We start from the raw sequence: 12,649 nt of genomic DNA on the forward strand, positions 1-12,649 counted from the left end.
CGCGATAGTAAGATTCGCTCGTTCACCTCGAGTAAGTACGTGATGATCATTTATCGTTGTAAAACGATAAAATTAACGGATCAACGTACATTTCAAATGGAAAGGCGATGTAGTTTTATATAATAAAACTAAACGAAACAAAAGGTCAAAGATATATTTTTGTCCTTTTTCTTTCGCCAGATGTTCCGACTACGAGATCCAAGCCGAATTAAAAACTTCAACACGTAGAAAATATTTGAGTCTGTTTATTGCAAGAGTTTGAACGTCCAAAAATAAGTTTACATCTTGTACAATTTGAAAGACAACCAAAGAAACAGATGCATTGCGGGCGATAATATCTTTCTACTTCTTCTCGATTCCGTCTCGTCACCCTACTCCTCGTCATAGTCATCGTTACCGCCGCGCTTGACTCGCCCCTTTCTTCAATGCACTTAACTACGAACGTTCGTCATAGACATAATTTGAATCACTCTAAACATTGCAAGCGCTGTAATAACAAAATTTTATAAAAGTACGAATTATGCGTGATCAATTTCAATGATCTACTAACAAACGAACGAACGACCAAACTATCATAGAATCGCGAGTGTAATTTGAACGTGGAACAACGGTTTTTCATGACACGATTCGATTCTATAATTAACCTGACACACGTGTATCATGTACTTTATACGTAAAGTAGAATATATGGTACAATATTATCATTGAATCGCAAGCCGTAAAATCATAAGCAGTAGGTGATTCAGTCCAACAGAACGATTATACGTGTTCAATATCGTTTTATTGCAACTTTGCTTCTTCTTTAACTTTCCAAAGAATCAACTCCATGCAGGCCATAGCGTCTTCTTTGCTGTCATGTCCACCGACTGCAATATCATTATAAAATCGGTGAATAGCATGCATCGTTTCACGATACGCGCTTTATTCAAAGAAGAAAAATATTACAAAACGATTTCAATTATTCTCAACGAACCATCATTTTGAATGAGTTTTCTCAAATATTCGGAACAAAGGTTCTTCAATGCTCTCTTCTGTGGATATCCGTTCTTATGCGGAAACATGACGCTTGTGTCGACCACGGTCTCATGTAATAACCTTAAAGCTTTGAAATCACTCTCCAGACTGTGACCGACTAATATAGTTTTCTCCGAAAACATTGTTAGTATCGTTGCTTGGACATCTAATAACGTAGTCGCCACATCCTTCATGCTTTCTTCCGTTATCCCAGAAAACCTGTACAATTAATATTAACGATACCATCAAGGCATGTAAGCAAATACACCGTAAGTATTGCACCTAAGTAATACACATGCACATCAAATAAACATAATATAATTAAATACAATTAAATACAATTAAATACAATTAAATACAATTAAATACAATATACAGGAAAGACGATCTCTTTACCTTGTATTATAATCGATTATAGGATTTTGCGGTTTGACCAACGTTTCGTAGACTACATTGCAATCTTCGTCAATGATCGTTATTCTAGTCAATTCCAATCCCTGTGTCGTATAACACATTTCACAATCGAGCGCGTACACTCCTTGTTCCTCGATCGTTGTGCCTTCAATTTGAGTAGAAAAGAAATGAAAAGGAGGAGGAAAGGTAGAAAAGTAAAATGAAAATGAGAAGCTGACGGTACCGTACCTTTTGGCAAGGTTTTTACATAACCGCGAAGATTTTCGTAATCGGTATAATCCCAAACGTGTGTTTTTGCATCGCAACAACCAGTCGCGGAACCATATTGTTGACAACAACTGTATTTACCCTCTCCTCTGATCGTGAATTTTCTACCCCAATGATATATACAGTTCTGCGATTGCAATGCAAATCCTTGTTTATCGATCATATAAGTTTGACCGCAACGGCAACAAACTCTTTCGTTAGGCACTTTCGACAAGACACTCTGATTTCGAGAATTGATTACATAAACTTTGGCACGGCCCTAAAACGACGAAAACGACGAAAACGACGAAAACGTCGAAAACGTCGAAAACGTCGAAAAATATTTCATTAATATTTAATATATTAATCATCAAAATAATTACTAATTTGCAAGTTTCTTTCATCGTTCGTTTTTCCATTCTCCTTTACCTTTTGACCATCCGGATGTGGCCGAGGAAATCCGTTATCTCGAAGCTGCTGTTCCGTCATTATCCATTTCTTCAACATACCGTATAACGCTACTCCCCTAAACTCCGTAACGGATTTCTTTGTCTTGAGAACACTCCAAGAACCCTTTGCTTTTCCAGCAAGTACCGCTTCATGGGATACCATGCTGTTACCTGATGTTGTCGCCGCATTATTTTCTGCCGACTGATTCTGATCAACTTCTTTCCTCAATCGATGCGCGGCAAGCATACAAGAATTTTTATAAACGGCTAACGCTTTACATCTTTCGTGACAAGCGTGTTCTTCTTTAACCGCACGCTGTGCTGCATCCTCGGCATTCGTGTAAATTAACACGCACACGTCGTGCATCATATTCACGTAATACTGACGAACGTTTAAGGGGAATTTTTGAGTAGCCACTTGCAACGGTTCAGGCCGTATTAATTGAGGAACCTAAAATACAGGGAAAAGAAATCTTAACTTGGCAATTCTTTTTTTCTTCAAATTCATTCAAAAATTCAAAAACACTTGTTTGCCAACCACTTGTGGAACGTGCGCGATTCGTACACCACTCTTGGCCGTTTGCGCTGCTGTTTTTTGTGACTCTGTCAATTTCGAAGACACCGATGCCGATACCGATGCCGATGCCGATGCCGATGCTGCCGCCGCCGCCGCTGCCGCTACTACCGCATTTTCTCTCACTTTCTTTTTCTCTATCGCTAGAGACTTTGCGTACGGCACATGAGCAATTCTCACGCGACCTGTCAATTAATATTATCAAAGAAAATCACACGACGGCATAAAAAACGATTACACGATTAACATTACCATTTCCTCCGTTCAATTTGAGTTCGCTGTTACACGTGGCTGCTGCCGTTTCCACGCAATTACGACGTACATCCTTGATAACGTTATTACTACTACTACAGCCGCCGCCACCGCCACCACCGCCACCACAACTACCTCCCTCGGCTACAGTAGAAATACTTTTTTCTACTACAGCATCTCGCATCAAACGCCACCTTTCGTACATCTTCTGTTGTGGATGTATCACTTTTTTCCCTTGCTTATTAACCCCTTGGGTTAACCTGGTAACACATGTAGCCGCTGAAGGATGCGCCACTCTTTTCCTACCAACCTCTTCGTTTTCTTCCTTTTCTTCCTTTTCGTGCAACGGTAATTCTTTCGACGACTCCATCGGTTTTGCTCGTTCTGGTACTTGATATTCCTTCCAACAATATACCAAGTATGAATAAAAGCACAGAAACGAATAAATTCTCAATCGATTTCCTACTCTAGCCTACCCTAACTAACTAAGTGTTCCTTTTAATCGAACCAATTACAAATTCATCATGCGAAAATACCTGAAATATTTTTAAGCACTCCTCTTGTACATCATGATCTGAATCGGATGTACTAAAAGTTACGTCAATGTCCATGTTCATCATATTATTATCATCATTGTAATCATTGTTTTCTTCGTCATCATCATCATCGATCGGGTTCCACCCAGTGTTACCTTCCAGCGAACTCACCGATCTATCGACAGAACTTCTTCCTTCCCTGTGTTTTGCATGCCTACGAAATTTCCCACTTGTCTTATCGTCCGATTTCTTATTCCTTTTCGAACGCTTACTTTCATCGTTTCTCTTCTCGATATGTTCCCGCCTTTTCGACGAATCCGAACAATTCTTGGACTCGCGTTCATTACATTTCTCCGACTCGTGATAATCTTCTCGTTTATCCCTCTTATTAGTTTTATGTCTACTTCCACCCCTTTCTCTTTCTCTCTCCCTCTCCTTCTCTCTCTCTTTACTTCTATGCTTTTTCCGATCCTTGTGCCTACTTTTATCCTTATCACTCTTTGTACTCCTTGATTCTTTCTCTTTTTCCCGTTCCACGTGACTCTTAGTTTTGCTTTTACTATGAGTCGCTGAACGTGATGTTTCGTACGAATCACGCTTCGAAACTTTATATCGTTTATGAGATCTATCACAATCCTTTTGATCCTTTTCTTTATTTTTATCCCTGCTTTTAAATTCTTTCGAATTTACGCTGCCAACTTGATCCGTATCTGCTTTCGCTACTTTTTTTTCTTCGTGTAGCAACGGTTTTCTACCTTCTTTACTCGTTAATTTCACCTGCTTCGGAACGTTACTGTTTCTCAATACTGTTCCATTACAATTTCTCTCCTCGTCGCATTCATTTTCAACCTTTACCTGCGACCACTCTTCGATCACTGCATCGTGACCTCTCTTTCCATTTAAACAGTCAAATCTCCTAACATTACGATAAAGCTCGTTTTCTTCTACCGATGTACAATTAGCATTTTCAGAATCAATCTTATTTATATTTTCATGGTTATTCTCATCTTCTTCCTCTTCTTCGACGTCGTCGTCGTTCTCGTTCTCGTTGTCGTTCTCGTCGTCATCATCATCGTCGTCGTCGTCGTCGTCGTCGTCGTCGTCGTCGGAAAATTTCGCTTCCAAGTCCATGCAAGAAGTTTGAAACAACTCTTTAGATTGAATCGCAGAAGTAGATTTGGAGAGAACCAGTGATTCGTCTACCGTACCAAAGCCTCTATTGAATTGCTCTAACGCAGATTCATTCAATCCTTCGACAGTTTTTAACGGCGTCTTTACCCTCTTTGGAACATATTCTTCTCTTCTTTTCTTACACTTTGGATAATACGATTCTCTCAGCTTAAACAGATATTCGTTCGAACTCTCGTCCTTATAGAAATATGTTGGAGCTGAATCTAACTTGTACGTAGGTACGTAACTTTGTGTAGTATCTCGAATTTCAGAATTGACTATCACGGTAGGTTTGTATTTAATTTCACCAGCAGTTTCAATTGATTCACTGGATTCGCAGCCTGTAGCCAACCAAGCTTTTATCCCATCCGGAGAACATTTACGTTTCACCGCCACTCTACTATCTCTGGTTGGCATGTAGGATACTATTGGTATATGACGTTTCTTTAATTCTGCAATTGGTGTTGGATTGTAAACGCATGGAATTGCTTTACTGACCGATACAGATACAGACGCTGACGCTGACGCGTCTACTCTATTCTCCGTTGTATTAGTTGCTACAGTATCAAAAGTATTGGATGATCCAGGCGTTAAGGTTGGCGTTAGTCCTTCTACGACTTGGGAAACAACATTTTGACAAGAAAATTGATCCGCATTCGTGGCATCTTGATTTGCGAGAACTTTTTTAACAGCTTCCGTTACTAATTTTTGTAAAACATCTGAACCGGACGATACCATCGTACAAGTTTTTGCCTCTTGAACCTGACCCACAGCACCGCTTTCCACCGTCTCGGTTGCTTCCGCGGTAACACAGACATCTTCTAAAACTCAAAACATCGATATCTCACTGTTGGTCGTTTTTAATCGTTAATAGATAAGTACATTCCCATGATAAACATTAAACAAAGTATATAGAGTAAAACTTTCGTTCTTTGTTAGAAAAAAATACGAAACACGCGTTTCATCGGCAAGAATAAACTCGAGTAACAAAGTATATAACTTACCCCGTTTCGAATGCTTAAAATGACAGTAAGGTCTATCGCAGCTTCCACTTTCGTAAAATGGACAACCGATAGCTTTAAAGTAACCAGTCGAAGGCAACATAACTATTTCATTGTGATTTCTTCTTTCAACCGCTCATTCTTCGAAAAATATTGCATAAAGTCGTGTAAAAACACTAACTTGAACCGTTCTCTATCAGTTGAACAACATCATTCCGTTTTACATCGAACTGATGTGTATTTAGTCATTATTCCAAACCGATCCGTGAATTTTTGTAACACGCATCAAACACACGAAACTCGAAATAAATCGAATCCCAAAAACATAGGTTATGTAAAGTGGGATCGTACATTTCCCTCTTTGCGATTTGCTGTTCGAATGTATTCATTCTCTTTCTCTCCTACCAGTCATTCCACCCCCGCACTACATATTTCCCTATTTATCCCCACCACTACCACCTCATGTAATTTACCGTTATTCTTTATTTCCTTTATCTTCTTTCTACCGCCATCTAGCGTAAAAACAATTAATCAGAAAACTCAAGGACAGTCCCTAGAAAAATCCCTAGATGCGAGTTCTCAAATTACGTCGTCATTTCTAAACAGAATGGAAAAGAATTTAAGGGCCGTGTTCAGAAGGCTCTAAAGAATATTAGTCTGGTGCCTGGTCCTTGTCCTTATATTACCCAAATCGTCAAAAGGTTATAAAATATTGAAATTTTTTTTCGGTCAACGGTCAAGGAAATGGCGGATCGGACTCACCTGCATTGATTTATTCGTAATATAAACATTTCTATGAATCGTATGTCCAAATGGGTACCAGACTAATATTCTTTGGGTCGGATAGAATAAAACGAGCACCCAAGAGATAATGTATGTACAAACAAGCATCCAGGTAGAGGAAATTTGAGAACTACGATTTCGTTGATTGTTCGCTCGCAAAAGACGTCAACAAGGTAAAACAGACCACAAATTTACTTCCTCGTTTTTTCTGTAGGGAGCAGGTCGTTCGTTTTCTGCGCTCGACCGCGCGCTCATTCGCAGCTCGTATATTATACATATTATATCTGATTGTGAATACCTGTGCGTCGACCAAACCGTCGACGACGATACAATGTATCGTGGACAATCGTCGGGAATAGGACATTCAAGCCTAGAATGTAATTAATTATAAAAGAATAAGAAATAGCACAGTAGCTTTTTTCTAGTATAGGTTTTATCTGCTCCCAGAAAGTAATTAATTAATTATTAGCAATTTTTAGAGTGATTATTCTTGTAGGTTTATAATTCTCTAAGGGTTCATAATTAATTAATTAATTAGTGTCTGTAGATTAAGAATCAATCATAAAAGTTGATAAATTATTCCTAGATAGGCCCATTTTTGCCGGTAATGTCACCTTGCTGCATTACCCGTGTCTAAATCATTGAAATAATTGTTTAACAAATTTAACTTGAATTACTTTGGAAAATAAATCATTTTAGAAAAGCAATAAATTAATTATAGAATCGAAGAGTATTTGTAACTGTTATTATTGTATAACGTTCAATAACTATTCGAATGACAGTAAAAATTTGTATAAATGGAGAGTGGATGGGATGAGGTGGGACAGGTCTCCAAACCGCAGCAACTTCCTCGTGGTGAGATCTCGGCAATCGTTATTATTTGATGACTAATTAACAACTGTATCATTATTTCTAACTAACAGTTTCTGTTCGGTCTAATTTTCGATGAAACGTTGACTATTTTACAAATGCGGAATTCCAAGTTCTGGCTCCAGGCTAGCATCACCTTAATCTCATTGTCAGTTTGATATCGTTCGTACAAACGGTAACACCATGATACTAGTGAAGTATAAAAAGAGAAAAGATCGTATTGTTCTCTCGGCCAAAATCTAACAAGAGTATTGTTGATCGCTACATCTGAGATACCGTTATGTGTATGTGTATGTATATATGTACTTGGGCACATTTTAGACGTTTATGAAAAATATATGTGTATGTATATATATATATATATTTTTTTTAAATATACTATAACAAAAGGATAGAAAATACAACAAGCGTTTTGACATAGTAGCCAGTATCGAATCGACCACGATATACCAACAACAATTTGCTTATACGTGTATCTGTATACTATATAACATAAGTTAACGTCACTTTTCATTTAATTTGATAGTAATTACCTAGTAACTTATCTCACCGCGTTGCAATTTCATATGACTACGGCAGTAAAACATTGATTTACATCACAAATAAAGTCGTACAAATGAACTATTTAACGTTCTTGAACGATTCATTGACTTTTCTGTGCGTCTTCGTTTTCTATCGTTGCGAATGACGGTAACTCTGCTTTAGTAGCCAATTGCAGAGCGTGAAACCACCTGAAAGTTTTACAACCTTTGAGAAAGATAAAAAAATTTGAAAAAACTCCACACAACAAATAGGCTATATGATAAAGTATACGTACAATATACAATGTATGTATGTATGTATGTATGTATGTATGTATAAATGTGCGAAATAACAAAACATACTTGTCTTTATCTTCGTTCGATGATGCTTGCAAATAATAACTTTTCCTAGAATGATGCATTTTAAGGGCTCTAGATCTGTCTTTTGGACTTAAAGGATCCTCTTCGGGTAGATCGGTACCCTCCGTAACAATGAAACCAGGCATAGGAGTTGCTGTCAACGCCATATTTTCAGACTCAGATTTAAAAGTATATAAAACGAAATCGACGTGTAACGCGAACCATCGCCGCATCCAAGGTTTGCTCGGTTGAGTCTTCAACATGAGATATCCATATATAACGGAAGATGCGTTTGCTGAAACTTGCAATAAACTTGGCACAGGTCCGGACGGAGATGTCGAAGAGGGTGACTTAACGGGCGGTTGCGTTAAAGCGGCATGACACAGACGACAAACTCTCATATTCTTATTATCTTGGAATAATAATTTTTGATTTGAACATTTACTGCAAACAACCTGTGCAACAACAAGTAAAGATGCTGTCAACGCGAAAGAAACAATTTCTATTTACACAATTATATGTATACGAACGAGTAAGAAAGAGTAAGAACGAGAAAGAATACTTACTATACCGCAAGCTCGACAGTTATGTTTTCTTTTCATTACAGAAAATATTACTTCGCATATCATACATCTAGACACGTCGTCAGTTTTTATGACAAGCGTTTTAACATTTCCAGTTTTTAAACTTGCCTTTCTTTTCATCATTTCTTGCATAGTGTCCAACAATGCATCGAGCCATGCTGCTTTCTCCTCGGCCGCGTGTGTGTATAGTTCGACGCTTTTATCTTTGTCCCTTATATAGAACGTATTTGCAGTTTCTAAATTGTCACCCTCGATTACTTCCAAATTTTCGATCAGGAATTTAGCTCGCAATCGATACAATGGTCCAGGTATCAATCTTATCGAACAGAGTAACAATAAATCGCTAAACTGGAAATCAGAAGTATGAAAAAAAAAGAAAAAAAAAAAAGAAAAAAAAAGAAAAAAAGAAAAGAAATGTTTAATGATCAAAGTCGGATAAAGATAATGATAGCATTGGAAATAATTAACTGCATCAACATATAATAAGTAAGTACGAACGAACCAATAAACGTATAACGTCATTTAGTTTTACACGTACCAGAAATAACTGTCTTTCCTGATGATCACCGCTTCTTGCTGAAATCTTAACGATACGCCCCTCTTTTACTAGTTCCCGTGTAGCACTGACTAGATCCGTTGTATCGTATATACTTTCTTGTATCTCAAGGAGCTTTTTAAACTTGTCAATCTTCTTCATTGCTTCGTTCGTGTGATTTGCAGCAGTAGATACTAATTCCAATGCCTCTACGAGAAAGAAAGCCATGTCTGTTCGTTTGATTCTACGATTATTATCGTCGCCAACTACGGACGTCTATTTAAACGTGCCCCGTTGAATAGACGTTTAAATAGAATCCGATCCTCGCTAGTTGCGCATTACATTATGCGGAAGTAATTCATCGAATCGTACTCGAAAGATCCTTACTTTTAGTATCCTCGTAATCGGCACTTTCTTCCGTGAGATTTCTCAAGTAATCTTTTAGAAGGAGCTCGTATCTCGGTAATCTTTGTATAGGGCTGAGCATATGATGAGGCAAGGATAATTTGGCACATTCATCCAATTTTTGAATCTCGTTGATGATCGCAGCAAATCTGGCGACTTTAGTTTGCAAAGATTGTATCAAGTTCATGGCATAGTCAAAATTTTTTACATATTCCGTGTACATTTTGAGAAACGGTGCAAAATTTTTCATTATATCTCCAATTCGAGGATCCGATTCCCAATTTTCCATTCTCTCTTCGAGTTGCGGCAACAAAAAATCATGATGAAACTTATAAATCGATTTGATATTAGAGAACATGTGTTGAACCGTTTCCGGGGGAAACATTGGATGCGCCCTATTCTCCTGATCGACTTTAAATTGAAATACTTGATCGATCAATCGCAAAACATTAACGTAATTCTTTTCGGTCGCCAATAATTCTTCGGCAACTTGACGCGCTTTTTTTCTTTTCGAATCTAAACAACCGATACTGTTATTACTTGACTTTAATTTGACCGGTGAATCGTCGGTATGGTCCACGATTAATACCGAATCCGTTTCCAAAGATTTCCCTCCATCCGACTCTTCTTCACTTTCCGATTCACTTATCGCGTACGACTCCACTTCGTATTGACGAGAATTTCTCTCCGTGGCTAAATATCTACGTACATACAGACATAATAAACCATCATTTAGACCACTTTCTCTTTAAGTCTCTTTAATCAATCAATGATGATTATGGCACCAATCGTTGGCTGCCAACTAACTTACCTACTGTTTCTATATTCTAACACACCGTGTGATACTCGAAGAAACGATACTTCCAACGAATTCTCTTCGTTCTCCTCGATACTAACACGCTCCGTCGAACTTTCGGCCGACATAACAAACGGCCGAAACCGTGAAAAACCCCCAAAAGAGGCAATTTTACGAAAGGAATGCCCATTATAATTTCCCTGTTTTTTATCACCTGCTATCGTATCAGAACAATTAGAAGGAATATCCATGCAAGCTTCGTCTCGTTGATCTGTCAATTCATTTACATCAGATTCTTTCTTTGCTACATCACTCTCCAATTCGGTGTAAAAGGTACTATTCGATGTTTGAGTCTTGGAAGTAAACATTTTAACCCTTTTGCTAAGGTCTGTTCTGTCGTTAAACTTTGAAAATGGTTTTGTTATCCAAAATGAAACATCTATCGATTGATCTTGCTGCATCCTAAATCTGAATTCATTAATCGATCATAAAAGTTTACCATTTTTAATGCAGATTTAAATACATATATGTATACATATATAAATCAGAGGTTAAATTAATTACCTGTTTGACCTGTTTGTAATGTAATTGTTTTATCCAACAAATACATTATTCGTTATGTTAACCAATAGTAATTCCAATCAGTAGCAACCGAGTTTCAATATCAGGGATTATCTGTTCACTGAAGTATTTGCATCGTTTCACCTTGGTGTATACGTGTATACTGAAATGTAATTGCTATATTTCGTTTCACCTTTATTTACGATTGAATCAAAAGAGAACTGCTGCACCTTACCCCAATCATGGTTTATCAACAATAAGTGAACGAAACATAAAAGAAAATAAAAAACCAAAAGAAACGAATAAAACGCATCTAAAGTTTTCAATTTTAACTGCCTTTGATCTGTTTACAGCTTACTTATACATATAGAGCCTAACACAGTATCATACATATTGCAATTAGCCATATTTCATAACTATACAAACCCCACCTATAGTCCCATATATGTATGTACATACATATGTATACATATTACATTGTGATCACATACATACATAGTTATAAAACATTTTGCATTCTCACCCATGAGTATGTATGTACCTAACTAACTTGTGCACATTTGTGAAATTTTTCTGAGCGATTCTGCAAACGTTGAAAATGACAAGGTGTTATTTATGTAAATAGATTGGTTAAAGTTAACCAATGATAACGGCGCTACAGCGAACACGCAGGAACACGGAGGTATCGTTCAAAAATGCGTCGTCGCGGTCGCGGTCGCGGAATCGGACCGTCTTCTAAACACTTATTTATATAAATACATACGTTATCGTTTGGAAATAGTAGGTATATACGGTGGAAAAAGAAGGAGAAAAGTATTTGAAAAATATCGAGATGGTACAAAAATAAATCAAGTATAAACGAAAAGCTATTTAGAATATGTTGAAACTATACGAACGTACTTACATATGTATGTACAACGATATATATTTACGAACTTGATAGAAATCTCAAAGAGAAGGTTATAATTATACATCTTTTCGTTTTATAATCTAACTACGAAGAAAAAAAAACCTCGTGGTGCATCGATACGATGTAATATTTATCTTCTGTAATACAATTTTCGTACTATATTATTTGATATACATACATCAGTTGCAAAGAAATTTCGCGGGTAATATTTCCCAAGATTCTTTGGAATCGAATCGTGAAGACTGCGCGAAACACTGAAAATTGAATTTCCCATACGAGGAAGAAAGAGATAAAAGGAAAGCAAAGAAAGAAACAAAAAACATTCAAATTTTATTCGATTCTATTATACCGTGTTGTACATACATACATACATTATCAGACAATTTCTAATTAATATACAATATATGTAATTAATGTCTTTTTGTGTATGTATGTATTATATTCGTTTTATACGCCGACTATTACTCGTTATTTCCGTACTTACCGATCCAACCACTATCGTTTCTAAACGCTGTCGTTGCGTTGTCGTTGGTGGTGCCAGTGGTGCGTGATCATTGTATGTATATACATGATATGCATATGCATCGTACGACACGACGACGTATGAATACAATTGTTACGAATCTATTTCACGCGTTTCATGTTGTATGATTATTACGAAAATAATT

At 37.1% G+C, this 12,649-nt stretch overlaps 2 protein-coding genes across 14 annotated transcripts; both read right to left on the minus strand.

Annotated features, from left to right (window-relative positions):
- Positions 1–225: 225 nt before the first annotated feature.
- On the minus strand, positions 226–6,784 carry LOC114871841 (RNA exonuclease 1 homolog). Of its 7 annotated transcripts, none has more exons than XM_029178315.2 (10): positions 6,542–6,783; positions 5,660–6,254; positions 3,486–5,482; positions 2,950–3,349; positions 2,662–2,882; positions 2,104–2,574; positions 1,657–1,954; positions 1,411–1,573; positions 974–1,233; positions 226–866 (listed from the first exon to the last, which is right to left on the minus strand). In XM_029178315.2, the coding sequence occupies exons 2-10, from the start codon at positions 5,757–5,759 to the stop codon at positions 781–783; spliced, it is 3,996 nt and encodes a 1,331-aa protein (XP_029034148.2). In that variant the 5' UTR covers positions 5,760–6,254; positions 6,542–6,783; the 3' UTR covers positions 226–780. The 7 variants fall into 7 exon arrangements, with proteins under 7 accessions (XP_029034148.2, XP_029034151.2, XP_029034152.2 ...); XM_029178318.2 differs by having other exon boundaries at positions 6,538–6,783; XM_029178319.2 differs by having other exon boundaries at positions 5,660–6,168; positions 6,518–6,783.
- Positions 6,785–7,652: 868 nt separating this feature from the next.
- LOC114871844 (FYVE, RhoGEF and PH domain-containing protein 4-like) lies at positions 7,653–12,552 on the minus strand. Of its 7 annotated transcripts, none has more exons than XM_029178333.2 (8): positions 12,466–12,552; positions 11,075–11,234; positions 10,526–10,978; positions 9,697–10,415; positions 9,313–9,539; positions 8,757–9,122; positions 8,194–8,645; positions 7,653–8,040 (listed from the first exon to the last, which is right to left on the minus strand). In XM_029178333.2, the coding sequence occupies exons 3-8, from the start codon at positions 10,969–10,971 to the stop codon at positions 7,953–7,955; spliced, it is 2,298 nt and encodes a 765-aa protein (XP_029034166.1). In that variant the 5' UTR covers positions 10,972–10,978; positions 11,075–11,234; positions 12,466–12,552; the 3' UTR covers positions 7,653–7,952. The 7 variants fall into 7 exon arrangements, with proteins under 7 accessions (XP_029034166.1, XP_029034165.1, XP_029034162.1 ...); XM_029178332.2 differs by lacking the exon at positions 12,466–12,552 and adding an exon at positions 12,160–12,273; XM_029178329.2 differs by lacking the exon at positions 12,466–12,552 and adding an exon at positions 11,613–11,750.
- Positions 12,553–12,649: the final 97 nt, after the last annotated feature.

Source organism: Osmia bicornis, chromosome 1 (assembly GCF_907164935.1).
Source record: "Osmia bicornis bicornis chromosome 1, iOsmBic2.1, whole genome shotgun sequence".
Lineage (NCBI taxonomy): Eukaryota > Metazoa > Arthropoda > Insecta > Hymenoptera > Megachilidae > Osmia > Osmia bicornis.

What these genes read in the sequence shown, in the direction of transcription:
- LOC114871841 (XM_029178315.2), bottom strand. Translation starts at nt 5,759, where the DNA reads ATGTTGCCTTCGACTGGTTACTTTAAAGCTATCGGTTGTCCATTTTAC. An exon ending in TCGCGCACGTTCCACAAGTG is followed by an intron (nt 2,575 to 2,661) that starts GTTGGCAAACAA and finishes CCTGTATTTTAG; the next exon opens with GTTCCTCAATTAATACGGCC. An exon ending in ATAATCGATTATAATACAAG is followed by an intron (nt 1,234 to 1,410) that starts GTAAAGAGATCG and finishes TTAATTGTACAG; the next exon opens with GTTTTCTGGGATAACGGAAG.
- LOC114871844 (XM_029178333.2), bottom strand. Translation starts at nt 10,971, where the DNA reads ATGCAGCAAGATCAATCGATAGATGTTTCATTTTGGATAACAAAACCA. An exon ending in CGATTACGAGGATACTAAAA is followed by an intron (nt 9,540 to 9,696) that starts GTAAGGATCTTT and finishes TCAAACGAACAG; the next exon opens with ACATGGCTTTCTTTCTCGTA. An exon ending in ACTGTCGAGCTTGCGGTATA is followed by an intron (nt 8,646 to 8,756) that starts GTAAGTATTCTT and finishes GTTGTTGCACAG; the next exon opens with GTTGTTTGCAGTAAATGTTC.